The sequence below is a fragment of the Meleagris gallopavo genome, chromosome 6 (assembly GCF_000146605.3).
Source record: "Meleagris gallopavo isolate NT-WF06-2002-E0010 breed Aviagen turkey brand Nicholas breeding stock chromosome 6, Turkey_5.1, whole genome shotgun sequence".
Classification (NCBI taxonomy): Eukaryota; Metazoa; Chordata; class Aves; order Galliformes; family Phasianidae; genus Meleagris; species Meleagris gallopavo.
The window spans coordinates 46,224,719-46,242,889 of record NC_015016.2 but is presented as its reverse complement, the minus strand read 5'-3'; the positions used below and the strand labels follow the sequence as shown (position 1 = coordinate 46,242,889).

Genomic DNA, 18,171 nt, shown 5'->3' with positions numbered 1-18,171 from the left:
AAAAAGAAAAAAAAAAAAAGCTTAAGATACGGTAGAGTGCTGGTAGTTTTCAGCCCTGTATTACTGCAAAAGAGAACACTGTTTTGATCAGTGTTTGAAGGGTTCCTGGAATACAAACATGCCCCAACATGATGAAAGCTTTATTAGTTTTTATCCGACTTAAAAAAAGATACAGATGTATATGACATCTTTTAAATGAGGAGGAAAAAAAAATACAGTGCTAAAAACAAACCCAGAAAACAAAAACCAGTTAAAACTCCATGTCTGGTGCAACTTGGAGTCTAATACGTACTTCCTTAGGGAGACCAAGGAACAGCATGTGTAGATGAAGATAGTTTTGCAAGTGAAAAGTGAATTGAATCAAGAGCCAAAGCAGGTTAATTATCTGTTATTCAGGTGATGGCTTTGATAGGCTCTTCTAAAAATAATTCAGGTAGATTCTGCTCTTAACTAATGAAATACCTGTGCATAAGGTGAGACTTTGATCTGAGAATGAAACTTAAATAGCTGATGGCAGAAGATGGTGACTCTGACTTGTTCCTCTAGGTTTACGACAGCAGCGTTGAGGCAGTGTTCAAGTCAGCCTAGTCCTGTACACAGATAGGGCCACCCTGGCCAAGTAGCACCACGTGTAACATCTCCAGGTAATTTTCACTTCTGAGGAACGAATACGGGTTGAATAGCAGTATGTTGGGTCTGTGCCATCTGTGGCTCTTTTGAAGTCCACTTGCTGCACATCACTTCACATCCCAGAGCAGTCCCACACCCTGCAGGCTAGATTCCTTTCAGATCAAAAAGTGCTGTGCTGCCATCAGTCCTTCTTTGAGCAGGAGCCCGGCCTGGTGTTCCTGTGCCGGCATTTCTGACTTGTGTGAAACTCAGTTGGAAGAGGGGCTCCAGCTTCTGATGGATGTCCAGCCAGAGGAGCAGGCTGGAGCTACAGGGAAGAAAAATCTCTCCAAACCCCCACGTTGTGGGTGAGATTTATACATCCCTAAATAGGTATCTGTGCCCTCAGCTCATTATGTTTTGTCGTGACATTTATTTTGGAGACACAGTGTGCAATCATATGTGACAGCTTGTGATTAAGCCTTTCTGGAAATCTGTAGGCTTGAAGAAGCTATATCATGGTGTTCTCAGGCCACGTGGGCTAGTGAGGAAATCACTGCTTGCACATTTCTAACATAGAGTCAGCTGTATCGAGCAAGCAGACATATGCACACAGTGCTGAACTGATTATAGTTCTTGGCAAAACCCTCCTGGAAGAGTGCTGGTGATATGTCACTGCAATAATGATGAAGATCCAATACACCAAGTATGGAAATGAGATTCTCGTTGGCGTAATTAATGGATTAGAGAGCTCAAATACAAAAGAACATATTTGAATTGCATAGATAATATGGAGAAAAGTATGAAGGGCACAAAAATACCATAAACTAAATGGAAAAATGTAATATAAATTGCAAATGTCTTTGGAATGTATCTACAATAAGTGCAAAATGGATCAGTCTAAGTTAAGGCACTTTTTTATTGCCAATAAGAAAAACATTATTAAAGAGCTGGTCCAATATCAGAATGGCATTTTAAAAGCATACAGTTACCTGTATATAGTTTTTATTAGCTTTCAAGTTTCTTCCATTGAGTTGTTAACAGTATTCTTAAGAATTATGGTCCTGTAAGTGAATGGTTCACAGTGTCAGTATTTCTGGTGTTCTGCTTTGTGCTGCTATATAAAAATAGATATTTTTTCCCCACAAAATATCTGGTTTTATATCCTCATCATTTTTTAATAGGAATTTTTGAGGGAAGAAAAATATTAACCAACAACCAAAAAATCAAATGAAAATGCAACCTTTATTATATTGAGCTTATGGTCAAATAAAAGGCCATTATGGGGAAAAAAAAACAACAAAAAACAAAAAAAAACAGAAACCCACAACAAAACCAACAGTATTGTATAAAACCTTTTACCTGTAAAACTACTATTAAAATGACTATCATGCTGGTATTTGCTCATGTTGTAGCTAGTAACTGCTGTAATTACTTCCTCTGAGACCTCTTGTCCTCTTCATCACATGCATTAAGCTGCAGCTAAAAAATCTCTAGTCTGACCACTTGTCAGATTTAGCTTTGTGCACCATTTTGCATCCATCTGAATCAAGTGCTGAGCTCTCTGTCTAAGTGCAATACGAGCCTCACCCCTTCTTGCCCTTCTGTCATCCTCAGGAGTTGCAGGAGTTGACCTTGCTTACTTTCTGAGACCTGTTTGTTGTTTTTTTTTGGTCTGTTCCTCCTATTTGACTTCCAGTTTTTGCTGGTTTTTTGGTTTTGTTTTTATTTGTTTTTTTATTTTTTTAGATTTTCTTTCTCCTTTTCTTCCTTCAGTTTGCCCCCATGTCTGGAATCCTCTTACTTCAGACAGTGCTCCAAAATGAGCTGTTAGACTAGGTCTGCATACTGCTATCTCAGCAAAAAGATAACGTCTTCATGTGCTGTCTGTGACATGTATCCTCTTTAAGTGTTCCTATGTTCATTTCTACACCTGTTCTACACAACAACCTCCTATCTATGGTCTTCATTTTCTGTGTTGTTTTTTGTAGTGTTCAGGGAGGGAGGCATATATTTGTGCCATGAAGTGCTACTGAAGAAGGCAGTAAATAGTATTAGTGCTGGAAGTCTGTTAGTTCTTGTGAGCACGAAAGATGGATATGTGATAAAATGGTATTTAGAAAATGGATGAAAAAGATCTGGCACTTTCACTGACCAACTGAGGTCCCAGTTTTTTGGAGTACCCATTATAAATAAACATATTCTCAAAGCTTCAATGTTAAAGACTGAATCAGATTAACTCTGCCTTAGAGCTGCATGTGTGCACCTTCTCTCTTGTAGCTGAGATGTTATGTGGGGCATGGAAGCAGAAGCTCTGCACTCCTCCTTGTCCAGGAGAATGCATACTGATGTGTCCTAGAGTTCTGTCCTGGAAGAAGAGATTTCTGACAACTCCTTGGTTAAAAGCATTGTGCTTGTTAATAATTCCTAGCATCTTTATATTCAATTATATTCATAGAATCATAAAATCATTAAGGCTGGAAAAATTAATGGTCAGCTAGTCTAACTATTAACCCATCCCTACCATGCCCACTAAAGAACGTCCCTTAGTGCTACATCTACATGTTTCTTGAACACCTCCAAGTGATTCCACTGCTTCCATGGGTAGTCTGCTTTAATGCCTTACAACTCTATCTGAGAAGAAATTTTTCTGAAATATCCAACTGGCTCCAAAGGGAATTGGGTCTATTTCAGAGTTAGAAACCACCCAGATGTATTCTGATGTCCGCTTAGAGTCATACATTTGCATCTGATTTTCAGGTTTATCTTATGAGTTTAGTGGCTGAAAAACATCAGAGTGGCTTTATGCAACTGAGGCATCTTTTGCAAAAGAGCTGACAAAGCAGGCTCTAAGGATTTGTTAAGATTTGATGGTCCCATTTAGTAAAGCACCTCCATGTTGTGCCGCTTGGGAATCATCGGAGCAGGAAGGAACTGGGTAGTGTGGCTGAATAAAATTATGTTGACAGGCAGAATGCAAAGCGTGCAAGCTTTTAGTCTGTAAATCAAGGGGTGGTGGATGAGCGGTTTGTAAAAGCAGTGGGTAAAAAAAAGGCTGCACAATTGAAATTATGCATTACAGTGTTTTCAGTGTGGTAGTGCAAGAAACCTTTCTAACAGAAGTGTGCTTTGGGCCTAGTGTGTCTGTGATCTAAACACTTTAAGCATTTCTGGAGAAACTTGCTGATGTGGACATACGAGAAGTAACATTATGCACTGATACTGAATCAGAGCTTGTTTGACAAGAAAACATTGAGGAAACAGAAGAAGCATGCAATTTGTATAACTTCTGGAAAAATATCTGTGTATGTCCAATTTAACTTGGCAAAGTTTCCTAATCCTCAAGCAAAATCTCAAAAATCAATCTGTAGTGGAAATAAAAAAAAAATCTGGAATTCTAGGCCATGGTACTGAAAAATTAGAGTGGTTTTATGTACATGTTGTTACAAGAGGGGTGTGGTTTTGGTGCCTAAATCTGTATATAATCATTTTAGTATAGAATTTATATCTTTGATATTATCAGGTTTCTTGGCATAATTAAACCAGTCCACATGGAAACATACAAAGGTGGGAGCCAAAAAAGGGGAAAAAAAAAAAAAGCAAATCATCTACAACAAAAGGGAGGTTCACTGGAAGGCATCCAGCTGAAGAGATGAGTAAGCAGCCCCAGTCTGTTTGCTGGGCATTGCCTCTTCCATGCAAGACAGCACATAAGACACTGCTCCCATTAAAGAATTTAGGTAAATGCACTGAATACTGCTTAGACTGGACTGTTGTCTTAAGCAGTCTCTAAATGTCTTATCTCTTTCACTGAGAAGACAACTTGGAACAGGATTTCTCACAGTCATTATGCTGAGCAGAGAGATGATGGGAGGTACTGACTGCAAGGCTGGACCCTGAACTCCTCTCATTTTTGAGGCTCAGTACCTCATTCTTTGCCATTCAGGGTTCACTGCTCTGACCTGCAGTCAGTCACTAATGGATGACTGGAGCATCTCCTCTTGCGTCACACAGCTTAGTGATTTGAGACTGTGGAAGACAAACAGCTTGTTGTAAAGTACATCAAGAGCAATTGATGGAGAAATTATGGTCAAGAAATTTCTTATCTTCTCTAGGCTAGAGAAGTGTGGACACAATGGAAGAAATGTTGCTTCTTTTCCAACCCAGACTAGGCTATAACTTGGTGACGAGGGCCTTCTCTTATTGCAGAATAAGGTACAGTTAATAAAATCTTAAATTTCTAAGACCTCAGGAGAATGCTTTTCAGTTTTCTTTAGTTCAGCTTCAGGTTCTCATTTTTACATGGCACTTAAGTCTCTCATCATAAAGAGCCCTGCTTATATTGAAGGTGTGAAACCTTTGGGTTTCGGGCCATCTTTCCCCCTCCCTTGTGATTTTCCTCCTGGCTGCCTGGGTAATAGTGCTGCTGCCTAAGTTCTTGCTTTTCAAAGGGAACAGTACTGTCTCACACAATGAAGTCATCTGTGGCTGCATTTCTTAGCACTTCAGACTTCCAGCCAGTCATAATCCCTTTCCTGACATTTGAGTCTCATTAATTGGGTTAACAAGATGCTATCTGCACTCCATACTTATGTAAATATAATCTGCTAGCAAAGATCTTAATGGCACCTGATATATCACACTGCCTTTATTACATCTATCAAGAGGTACCACTGCAGGAATCACTTCCAAAACAGGTTGTGTTCTTTGTCCCATGGGGCTCCTTATAAGCCATGAGAAACGCTGGTGGTCAAGGCCAACTGTTCAGATGTCTTTAAAGTGTCCCACCGGTGACTGAAAATCACTTTGTCAAGATGACAAATGGCTTGCGTATAGCCCATTCACCTCATAGCTTCACTCTAATGTCAGCTCCATTTACTTGTCAGGAACGTGTTTTTTTTCTATTTTCTTTTTTTTTTTTAAACTTTCCAGCAGTGCGAGAAGGAAGGCATGAGGGGGACATACGCTGAGAAAAAAATCTGCATCTACTGCTCTATTCAATGTATTATTATATTCAAGATTCACCAGCTTTGGACATTCCCAGATCTGTTTGTATGTACATGTGCAAAACAGAAAGAAGGGAATTTGCTTTTCAGAAGTGAGAACTATCCCTGCAGGGCAAAATTATGCAAAAACTTGTTTTAACCACTGGATTTTTCAAGCAGAAAGTAGTTGTGCAATATTAGTTTCTTATTTTGGACAGCAAACTTCTTTCCAGAGCCATATTTAAAAATAGCTGTTTAATTAACTGGGTTTACCCAGTACATGGGGCATTGTGCATGTATCTGCTCTGAGGAGCTCAGTTCAAACCTCCTGAACTCATGTGGTGGTTTAACTGATGGCAATGGTATTGTCATGCAGCTGAGCAAGCAGGGCTGTGAGTGAGGGTTGCTACATCTGCTACATCTCGCCCAAAAGCAGCAAGGGCCAGGCCGCAAAATGTGGTCAAAGTCAGCAAAAGGACTGCGAAAGTGACTTTGACAGCTTTGACTTTTTGTTTCCTCTCAATGACTTCCATATCACTTCTGCTTAGCTCACAAGTGGAAACGTGCTTTTTCTCCCAGTAACTGCAGCGTTGTCTGAAGCTTTGAAAGCCAAAATCCAAAGCCAGTTTGGACGCAACAAAGGGGAGTTTATTCCACTGTCTTTCTTGTAGCAGTAAACCTTTGTGTTCAGAAATCTGAGTGGATCTAAAGCAGAAACTCAGAAAAGAGATGCGTCACGTAAAACATCATTGTGGCATATCTTTCTCTAACTCATTTTTCCCATGGTCTCAGCTTCTCTCACTAGCACCAACTGGGTGAAGATATTCCCAAATGCTGATAGTGTACAGCAGCTGCAGCAGTGAGGAATGAGCCCCATGATCTAAAGGCAGCAGAAAAAGATCCTGAAAACTCTCACCCACTTTGGACAAGTCTTGGCCAAAATGCTGTTTATTTCTGAATAACCTCTTTTTTTTCTTTTCCTTTTTTTTTCCGTTTTTTTTTTTCCAAATACCAGCACTGTGTAGCACAGGCAAGATCACATGAGAAAACAAACGCAGGGTCAGTGCTCAGCTTACTTACAAGTTCATTAAAACACCAGTGTCCTAAGGCTTTTTGCCTACATAATTTTATAATAGAGAACAGACTTGTTGCTTTCATTTGGGCTACTATTCTTTCGTTGTTGTTCCTCAAGCATTTTGGTCCTAGTTCAAAATTTGCTTCAATTAAATGAAGAGGGGTTTTTTGGTGCTTTCCAGTTTGAAAGTGAAGTTTCTTGGAGTCCTCTGGATTATGAAGCTGGGATTGACAGGGATTTTCCTGACAATATTACATTAAAAAATAATTGTAGGTTGAAAATTTGGAAGAAAACAGAAAATCTTTCCCTTACCTCCCCTCCCCATCCAAGATCTCCTGTTGCTGCTTCTGGCATGCATCACATCTTTGAGGATACTGTATCATGAGAAAACTGTCACTTGGTGATGTATTAGGGTAATATATCATGAGAGCATCGTTTCTTTAGAGGATATGGGCAGTAAAAGACATGATTCTGGCCAGACAGAGCAGCAGGGGACCTTGCTTTTTTTTCCTTCCCTTTTCTTTAATCTAACTCAGTTTTTGTGTTGTACAGAAGTGAATTTCTTCATGGGATATGACTTGTTGCAAAGTTAGGAGGCCCATTGGGCTTTTTAAAGTCTTTAAGAAGTACATTGCCTCAAGGGCTGCTTTGTTCAACATTTTTAGAACAGGCTCAAACCCAAGACCGGTATATTTGCCACTATCTAAATCTCCCGTGTAAAGTCTGAGCAAGCAGACTTCAGACACAGAAGGCAATAAAGATACAATAACAGCTAACTGTTGTTTGGACAACATAGATTTGTAGATTTAGCCCATCAAAATATGATGAAATGATTTTTATAAAATATCAGCCTTCACACCTCTTTAAAATAATTTTCAAATCAAGTTTTAATTTACATTAGTAGAAAAGAAATGACCATCAGTCAGTATTCAGCTTGCAAGAGATACAGTGAACACATCCAAAAATAGGAATTTTGAGCAGATGTACTCAAATTTGGTGTGTTTGGTTTTTTTTTTCCTTCCAGTTTTTGTGGTTTTGCATTCTGTTGGAAAATTAGATAGACATAAACTATAGAACCAGGATGGAAATAGTTAAGAAAAATAAGTAGCGTGTTGTTGGAGGCTCTTTTGATGAAACTAGGTTAATGTTCATTTTTGAGGCAGGACAGAGCATGACATGGTGGCTTGATCTAAAATTTGTTGAATTCACATGGTTTAACCATCTGTTTTAAACGACTGGCACATCTTGTTTTTCATTCTTCTCTGGGAGAATATATGTGCCTGATTGGCTTCCGTCAAAAGCCAGGCTGGGTTTGGACCATGCTTTTCAGGATCACTCATTTTGCCCATATGAGTTGGGCTGTGATCATCTGAAAAGTTTTGTTGGCTGATCTGAGTGACTGGGAAAGTCCGGTGAGGGGCAAAGCATGAGCTCAGTGGGACACAATCCTTTCTAGCAGCACAGGTACATGTATCCACCAGGAGCTTTAAATAAACAGGTATTGCCTATAACTACTCCTTTTCTTAGGTATTTACATCATCTTTAGCTGGCTTTCATAATTAATATGAGTTCTTTATGGACAAAATACAAATATGTATGCGTATATATATATTGTTGATAACACAGAAAGGGGGAAAAAGGTGTGAATTTTAAATGCATACACATTGTGAAGTGTAAAGGTCCTCTATAAGAACTCCAGAGTGTACCCCTCCCTTGAATCTTGACTCCTGGAAAACTGGGTAGTGTTTTGGACAGCAGTGTAAACTACTGGGAAATTCTGAAGACTGCATCTTTTATTGCTAAAAGAACATCGCATACTATTCTCTTGACACTTGAAGAGTTTTGCCTTTAGCTGTACAGTTAATGAGCTCTAAAGGCTAGGTGACCTAGGTGACACTTAAAGGTGGAGGTGGAAACAGGAAGATGGAGAGCAAGGAGGTCTGGATCCTGTTCTGGCTTTCCTTCTGACTTAAAGTGTGGTTGTGGTCATTTAATCCAGCTGTGTCAGCTTTGTCGACAAACACATTGGAGCAGGGACCTGCTCCTACAATGTACTCAGGCAGTGTTTGATCTTACAGGACTCCGATTCCAGCTGCAATCTATGCAGTTTCATTAATGCAAGCAAATGTAAGGGGAAAGGACTTCCTTTTCACCATGTGATAGTGCAGCAGGCTGCTGTCAGGGAGTATCAGGATTGAAGCGAGCCACAGAGGTCACTTTCCTCATGCTGGTGAACATCATGAAACACTGAAAAAAAAATCTGTTCAGTCTAGAAGGGGTTGTGAGTGATATGTCCTGAATGATTTGCACATACTAATGTGTTTGTCTCAATGGTGAGAAATATCCATTTGCAGTGAAATTTGATGTCATCTTTCAGCAGGACCTTTCCTTTAATCCCATTTCCTAGGGAGTCCGTGGTTGGTACCACCACAGAGAGCTGCAGCCCTCTCTCTGCTCTACATGTATGGTGGCATGGAACTTTAAACTAAAGCAGATAAACCAAAGAGGTTACAGGGATGAGTGAGCGAATCAGAGGCTACTGTGCACACTCCTAAAAAAAGGAGAAGGATGCTCTGTCATCTGCACTGTCATATTTTGTTCCTGATGAAATACTGTCATTTGCATCTGTCTAATGCAATTTGTGCTGAACTTGTAGTCGTGTTGTACTGTGGGCAGGGCTGGAAGTACTGCAGCACATGTTTGGTTGCACCCTTCTGAATAGATTCATTGAAATGGAGAACATGCTTATATTTCATAAGGCTTCTCCCTCTGTATGGTGAAGTGTGTCCCTTTGTGTTTGTGAGTTTACATGGGTAAACAGAAGGAATGGTATCATTTTACAGAAGATGGTCACTGTTTCATAGAGGAATATTTTACCACCCCATACTTAAAAGAACATCTAGCATGGTAGACCATTTTTGTTTTAGCAAGGAAATTTGATTTTGTGCAAAAAACAACACTGGGTAATTGTAAGGAACAAGGGAAATTGGACTTTCTTCTCACTCCCCCTGACTGTGGTCTGAAATGCCTGCAAACAGCTCTCCCTGGGGAGCAGTGTCTCCTCCCTGAGGCCACACTGCACAGATCCAGGTCAGGTGGAGAAATGATCCTTGCAGACAGCAGTCTCACAGTACTTTGCAGCTCTCTCCTGCTAGATCAGCTTCCCCAGTTGCAGGGAAGTTTGCAGATCAGCCCTGAGATGTGAAATTCCAGGCAAGAGTGCCAGAAGAACGGGGGTAGTATTTTCAGAAAGTGCCTCAGGATTTGTCTAGAGCATGAGTTATGCGCGTGCCTGAGCCTGTTCTCGAGTTCAAGCTGGCACGATATGGGGCTGTCTGCATGAAATGGGTGCAGAGCCTGCTCTCCCCAGCTTTGCTGAGGGACAGAAACTGTGGCCAGTGTTGGCCCCTGTGCTTTATGTGGAGTGAGCGTGGCTCTGTGGGCACTGTGAGGCCGCCCTGGCTGTGTGGATGCCTGGCAGAGCTGGCAGCACCAGGCTATGGCCTGCTCCAACCCTGCTGCAACCCGCACTGTGCCTCACCGTGCTGAAGTGACTGGAGCACACAGGCCTCCTTCGTTTTAAATGGCTCTTTCTTCACACTGGAAAGCCCCATCCCAAATTCCCTGGGTGTAGATTTCACCATTGTTTGAAAATCGTTATTGTTTTGGAGGATTATTCTTCTTGCAGGAGCTTCAGGATACTCTGGACTGCTCCAGGAGGAGTATCATCAGTGTTAGTGGTACTGCGATGAGTAATGGTCAAAAGTGAACAGTTTCAGGATGAGCCATTAATGGTAGCTCTTGCTTCTACCAGATCTATTCCTTTTGCTTTTACAACAAGCTCTCTATCGCTTTCTTTGGTTAAATGAAAATTTAAGCAGCATTTATCCTATTCAGTATGAACCTTCGACATCCTCTGGATATTAGAAACACAGTGCTAGTTTTCTAAACACATTTACAAAAAAGAAAAAAAGAAAAAAAAAGGAGATGAAAACCCTGAATTTTACATAGGAAATCTAGCCTCCTGAGAATCCACATCTGCTAGGCCTTCCGCAGCCGGCCGACAGCCAAGGCTGGGGCTTGCAGTACTGCTGACGGGTGCAGCCCTGAAGAAACAAAACGGACTCCCAGTTTTTATCTCTTCCAAGCCACATCCAGGTTGAAAAGAGCCATCCTCCTGGTGGCTGCTGTGAGCCGGCTGGAGCCCAGTGGGGAACCCTGTAAAAGTTGGCTGCAGCTTCCAATCTGTGGTTTGGCACGCATCCGCTCTAAGGTCTTTGCCAAATATTCAGATTTATTTTTAGGGGTTTTTTTGGTGGTTGTTTTTGTTGTTGATCTTATTTTTTTTTCATGTTGGCATCTTATTTAACTGTAGTTTATAGTTTAATGCCTTTAGTTTGATATATTTTGTCACTAGACAGGGCTACTTTGTGCAGAGATCTTTGTTGGAAGGTAAAAATATGAAGTGTATGTGGAAGTTGAACAAGTTATGTTGAGAGGAGATCGCAATAAAGGTAACATGAAGTGGCACCACCAGTATTAGCCCTGGCTAATATACCTCTCTCGTAGGGAATTTGACATCACCTTTGCAAGCCAGGTTCAAGAAGAAATCTTTGGTTCCCACTGGCAGAGTGTGGGAGAGGGGAGAAATGCGGGCACCTGACAAAACTTTCTGGTCTTCTGCCAGATGCATTAAAAAGCAACTTCTCCACTATTGGGCTTTGTAAGCACAGCAGAGGGGCCCATGGTGATGCTGCAGCACATCCCTACATTTTCCCTTCTGAGGGAGCCCCAAATTTCAGTGCAAGCCCTTTTAACGGGTGCTCGTGGGGAGTTGCATCAGCCGTGGCAGCATTGTTCTGGATCAGCCTAATCTCTTTTAGAAAATACGTATTTTTCCAACACTAACAAAAACCTTAGCTGATCTCTTGCAATGTTCTCTCCCCTTGTATGTGTGTGTGCCTGAGCACTAAATTAAAAAATAGGGGAAAAAAACCCAGATGTGAATCTATAAGCCATCTGTTTAAAATAACTATAGTGCAGGACTATAATTAAAAGTTATTTATTATGAATCTTGGGATCCTATTGTGGATTTTGACTGAGTCCCAGGTTTCTGATTTAGCAAATGGTTTATGTATTTATGAGCCATGTGTCTCTTCCGCACTTCTTGGTACCAGAGTGCATATCCTTTAAACAAAAGGAAGAAAATCCCCCACCTTCTCATAACTGTTGGCTTCTGAATGTTGCTGTCTAAGAAGTTTTCTCTTAAGAACAGCAAAAATCAAAGTATCTGAGAGCTTTCAACAACTCCAGGGGCGCTGTTGACAACACAGATGGAGGTTTGTAATACAACGCTCCTGCATGCAGCTACTTAGCAACATTTTAAATGTATGGTTGGGACAAGTAGTGTAATGTTATGATTACTGGGGATAGGAGGGGGATGCATTTGGAAGGAGAAGGGTTGTTGCTGAAGTCCATTTGCTCTTGCACCCCACTTTGCCCTTGTGAAACAGGAGGGAGTGAGGGAGGCAACAAAATTGAAACGAGCAGATGCACAGTATGCATTAAGAGCAGTGTTTTGGATGACGGTGTGAAAAATACCTGCTGGTGACAATTGCTCTTTGTTTTATCCTTGCACTTTTACACCCTGTGGGCCTGGGAGATCTGGGGTGGATAATGCCTGACTGCAATAGACTAAACAATGATTTACCAGTCCTGTTTTATCTGCTGCTGCTGTCCTATGCTGGATCAGCACAGTATTAACCCTTTCCTCCACATCTTCTGACCTATTTTTTTCCACATTTTGCCTGCACAAGGAGTTAGGCACTTTAGGGTGGCATCTGACAAGGCCAGTTTCTGACCTCCCTGGGGGCTTGCCTGCAGCACCAGCTGCAGAGGAGGAACATCATCTTTGCAAATCCCACTCTGCTTCAAGGCTTGGCTGCCTTTCTCTAGCAAAGGACTGGCTCTCCTTATCTGGGGCACACAGAGCTGGTCCTGTAGGCAGGAGGCTGTAACCTCTTCTTCATAGGACCAAGATGATCTTATTCTTCTCTTTCTCTTTTTATTCTTTTTTTTTTTCTTTTTAAAGTGGCATTAGTTGCACCGTGAACAATTAAAGTGATTTACTTGGAATAGCTACTTAACGTTAAACAGCCCTTGTTCTCTTTGCCAGGTCATGAACTCCAAAATCTTCCATCTATAGCTAGGTTATGACACACTGAGTTTTTCTTTCTCGTTCCAGTTACTTGATCCTCACCTGTAGTGAAGGTCACGAGTTTGGGCTTTAACCACTAGTATTGCTGATGATAAGGGGAGTGAGATCCAAATTTAGTTGTACTCGCTGATTGGATCAATGGCACCAAATTTGTTATTGGCAGAGATTATTTCTTTTTAAGTGACCTAGGCCAAAGTTAGGAACAGTATCTAGAAAGCATCTTCTATTTAAATATGTGTTGGGCTCATCCTTAGGAGGATTTCTTGTAAAGGAATGCTCATGTCAGGATATACGTGAGGGCAGGGCAAGGAAGTTCATGCTTGGGAGAAAGGGGGAGAAGCTGACTGGAAAGTTGGGCTACAGGAGACATTTGCCCCAGGAGTATGGCCTCAAACCTGTTGGTTTTCAAGGAGTGTTTGGGCACTCAGACATATGATTTGAATCTTGGGTGGTCCATTGTGGAGCTAGGATTTGGATGATCCTTGTGGGTCCCTTCCAGCTCAGCTCAGGGCATTCTGGGAATGAGGGATCAAAAAGCTATAGAGATCTCTTCTACTCTTCTTCTTTCAACCTCAATAGTGATTCCTTCCTCAGGGAGTGTGATGGGCAGCTGCCTGCCAAGCCGCATAACATGGGTTCTACCTAGCTAGGTTGACCTAGTGGGACACAACATGTCATACATCCAGTGAGTCCATGATGTGCCTCAGCTAGGTCAATCATGTTCTCCAAAGGAACATACTGCACAATGGATTTTGCTCTTCCCTCAATTTCACTTTCATCACGCAGAAGACTGTTCTGCAGATAGAGGGAATGGTGCCACTACACTTTTTAAATCTTGCATTGGACAAAGTTTTGCTAAAGATAATTGGATCTTATCAGAACCCTTCAAAATACAGCATGTATGTAGTCGATTCAGTACAGTTGTTTCTGCTGTCTTTTAGCAGGCTGAATTAAAGCAAAGTCAGGGGCACTGTGTTCACCTAAAGAAAAGCAGAATTTCACCCTGTGCACTAAAAAGACGTTGCTGAGGCAGTCTTGCTGTTGCAGCTGTTTTGTGCCAACCCAGAACTGGAGCATTCTCATAAATTCATTCTAACTAGACTGTTTACACTGCATGTATGTTTGCTCTGCAATACTTGGAGGAATGCAGAGCCACCAGCATGTATTGGTAACTAGCAGTGACCTGACTCTTCACAGTAGCTCATGTCACTGCAGCTGCATTTCAGCTGAGCAGCAATTTAGAGCCAGATCCTCACTTACTGATTTCACAGTGTCTTGGCTGGAGTTATTCCTCATTTACACTGATAAGATTGAAGAGCCTTTATAGCTCCCATCAGATCAGGCAGTGACTTTGAAGAAAATAAACCTCTTATTTTAAACAAAGGGCTGGAGTGTAATAAAAGCTGTGTGTTATCCTCCACAGGCACCTTGAATGAGGCCACAGGGAGCGAAAGAAAAGAACTGGAAAGCATGGTTTAGTTTTATGATTTACATTTTTTTCTCCTTTGATTTTTTGGTCTCTAATTAAGTCATAAGATTGGGTGAGGTGGGTGCTTGCATCCAGTAATGTCCACCTGTGTCTCTTAATGAACTGAGCTACTAATTACAGGCAGAGATCACTTCAGAGGACTAATTTCAGTGAGGAATTTCAAGTATCAAAATTTGACTGAAAAAAAAACCTCAAGTATTTGTTTCTGTCTTTATTTATAGGTAGGGCTAACCAGAGTGGTTGACACTAAAGAGTAAAGTCAGGCTATAAATGGAACATTTCTTCTTCTTGCTGTCACACAACCTATATTGACATCCCTTAATATAATCAATGTGCTCTTTGGCCTTCATCATTACTGTCTCTTTACTGTAGAAAGATGACACTGTAATGTACAGTAATTCTACCTGCTTGTATTATTTCATTGATTCTAAGTATTTTGGGGAGAAAGAGATAAATATGAAATTTTCTTTCATAGTATAGTATATAGCAGCCTCTTTCGAAGGACTCCTGCGTAGTCAGGTAATACTGCTAGCTAAAAATGATTTCAGTGCTGCAAGAGTGTTTAGTTTTTCTAAATATGTCAGCTTTTCCTCAGATGTCTGTCTTATGTCAGTATGAAAAATGACTCCTAAACTGTGTGGTTCATGGGGCTACACCTCAGGACGTCAAGGATATTTTAATAGGCACATCATGCAGCTAGCATGATAAAGTGGATTTCTTCAACAGGGCACACTTTCTGTACTATAATGTGTTGCAGTTATGAATTATTGTCCTAGTAAAACAGTGTTTACACATGCTTCTGGACAATTCAGAGGCTATCTTTTACTGCAGCCCTTCAAGAGCAGAGGGTGTTTTTAATCACAAACACTTCAGAAGCAAGAGAGCAGATTGCTAAGCTCACATTTTATTTTCTGAGTTGCAAGAAACTAAGCCGTGGATGCAGTTTATATGCAGTGTCTTCTATTTATTTGTCTATTTATTTCCAGAATAAGGAAGTGACGTGCAGAAGAGAGAAGTGTCCCCTACTTTCCAAGGAATGTGCTCTTGTCATTAAGCAGAGAGGAGCTTGCTGTGAACGTTGCAAAGGTGTGGTGCTCTTCCTGTTTTTTCTCTCTTTTAAAAAGTGTTACCTGTTCAAATTTATATTGCCAGAGATGGGACAAAGTCAGAAGCCTCTCAGCTAGTCACCTAGCTTCAAAGCTTCAAAAGGACAGTAACCACAATTATAATCCATTTATATATACATATAATCCATAATACATTTAAAAAGCTGATGAAGATAACATAAATTCACATCTTCATTCTGCTATTGTTAAGTCTTGTGCAGTGGCAGTCCTCTAGGAATACATCTTGATTGTACTTCACTGGTATGTTGTCAGTCTTTTGAGTGGTGTCTCCTGTTCTAACTTACTCTGTTGGAAATACTTTACATCAAAATCAATCTGCTTATGGTAATACATCCATAAGAATTTCTTTAACTTCCCATGTGGTTGGACATAGCAGGAATAGTGCTTGCTATTAATAAAAACATAGTAATTATCCATGTCTATTTCTATTTTTCCCAGTACTAGGAACAAATAAACCAAATTCTCTTCGTTTTATCCTGGTTCAAATAATAATATCAACGACACCTTTGTTAAAGCCAAAGTGGGTTACAGTCTGAACACTACGTATGTATTCTTGACCAACACTTTATCCTCGAAGCTCTTTAGAAGGAGCTAAGTGTCAGATATAAAATAATAAATTAATTGTTTAAAATGCATGGTATTCAGTTACTATACTTGCACATGTAAAAAGTGTGAAAATAGATTAAGTTGAAAAAGTCGTTTTTTTTTTTAATTCTAATTCAGTAACTTATATGCAGTAAAAGTGATTTTGCTGAGAGATTGCTGATGCAGCCCACGAGGTGGAGAATGAGGGATTCAGACAGCTTCACTTTTGCTGTTTCTTTTCTGTGCTGTTTAATTCCCCAGTGGTGTTATAGTTTAGAAGAGAGGTGCGGTAGGATAAATTGTTGGGAAATGTGAGCATTTATTGCCTTCCCAGAGGAAATACAAATGCGGAACAGGTTACATTGAAATTCAGACAGGAGAAACGTGATGGATATATGTTTTTCCCGAGTGACTGCAGGGTTGTGCTAGCTGGTCTTCACTTGTGCTGCAACTTTAGAATAGGTTTGGCAAGTCCTAGTCTGAAAATTTGTCTAAGATTGATACTTAGAAGAAAAGGAAATGAAATGGGGGAAAAAAAAAAAGAAAAAAGAAGTATTACTGAAAGAGAATTTGTAGTTAAAGTTTTCACATAAGCTAAACGTAATTTATTTATTTTGTCAGATTTTATTTAGTGTCAGACTTATAGCAAAAAATGTCCTAATTTTAGTTTGATTATGCTAATTCTCCATTTTGGAAAAGGGATGTGTAGCTGGTCAATTTCCTGAAAGTTTTACACGTATGCACATTTGTGCATACAAAATGATTCTGCACTAAAAAAGTGAATGTTTCAAAGATGAGGATGCAGACATTTAAGTAAGTTGAAGATAAATATTACATTGAAAATTTAATTTTGAATTCTTGTTATTATCCTGAATTGATGTGAATATTACATTATACATTATTGTATTGGCTTGAGACTGGCATCTGCAGATTAGTATGTTTGATGTCTCTAATGGGAAAATTAATAAAAGTGTTAAAAAAATAGAATTAAGAGGCACATAGGTAACTTAGTGGGAATAACACTGCCTTGTAAAACTGCTGGAGTCTTTTGAAGGGCTCAATTAAGTATACAGACAGAGCGATCTGGGTGATATCTTCCTGCATTTCTATTGGGCATCCAACAACATTTCCCACCAAATTCTCCTATAGGAACCAGGTAGCCCCAAGTTTGTAGATAAATACTTCTCATTAGCAAAGAACAGACAGATGGAGACAGTGAATGATTGCTTTTGTAATGAAAAAAGGTTACCAGCAGTTTCTTCAAAGTTCTCAACTTGTCAAGATGCTCAAAATGATCTAGCAGAGCCTGAAGTAACAGAAAGATTGCTGATACTGTAGTGTAGCATGAATGCAGAACTGACTGTGAGGAGCTGCAGAGGGTTCTTAGGACATTGGTAACTGGTGACAAAATGGCAAAGGAAATTGATGCCATCAGAGCATCACTTGGCTAGAAGTCTGATTCTAGACAGCAGTTTCTATGTACTTAAAATGCAAGGGCAGCTTTAAATTTCAGAACTAAAAAAAAAAGGCTTTTGAGGGCCTAATCTTGCAAAGGGAATGCTAAACTACTGAATACTTTTTTCTGTCTGAAAGGTAAAGCGAAAGGTAAAGCTAACTATGCACTTGTGTAACTGCATCAGTCTCTTGTGTAACTGCATCAGTCTCGATGCCACGCATTTTCACTGGGGTGTTCTGGTCCCATAGAAAGAGACAGATGGAACCAGCTCTCTGGGGAAGCTGCTTGCTTTCCTGCTCTTCCAAGTGCTGCTAGAATTCCCTCTCTATTCTGTGCAAAAATCTAAAACAAGTGTCAAGCATTTGGGAAATGAAGGATATACACACCAGCCTGGCTGTGAGGCTCTTCAGCCCTCTTTGTGTCCCATCAGATCCCCTTTGCTGTCCTCATAGATCCCCAGAACTCTCAGTGCGGCGTTCAGCTGCAGCTGGGACTGACCCTGCAGCATTTGTTCTCAGTTACTACTTTGTCAGACTGCCAGAGTGCCCATAGGGAATGCAGGCAGGAAAAGGGAAGCTGTGATTTTTGCTGGTTGCATTTCTTCTGAACACAAACAAAATGTTACAAA

The 18,171-nt window shown here is 40.4% G+C and overlaps 1 protein-coding gene across 1 annotated transcript in view; it reads left to right on the top strand.

Annotated features, from left to right (window-relative positions):
• The window catches only part of BMPER (BMP binding endothelial regulator), a 144,870-nt gene that overhangs the window by 7,855 nt on the left and 118,844 nt on the right, over positions 1-18,171 (top strand). Inside the window, exon 4 of the mRNA XM_031554058.1 lies at positions 15,362-15,461. Within this exon, the coding sequence (XP_031409918.1) occupies positions 15,362-15,461 (100 nt within the window). The remainder of the gene's footprint in view (positions 1-15,361; positions 15,462-18,171) is intronic.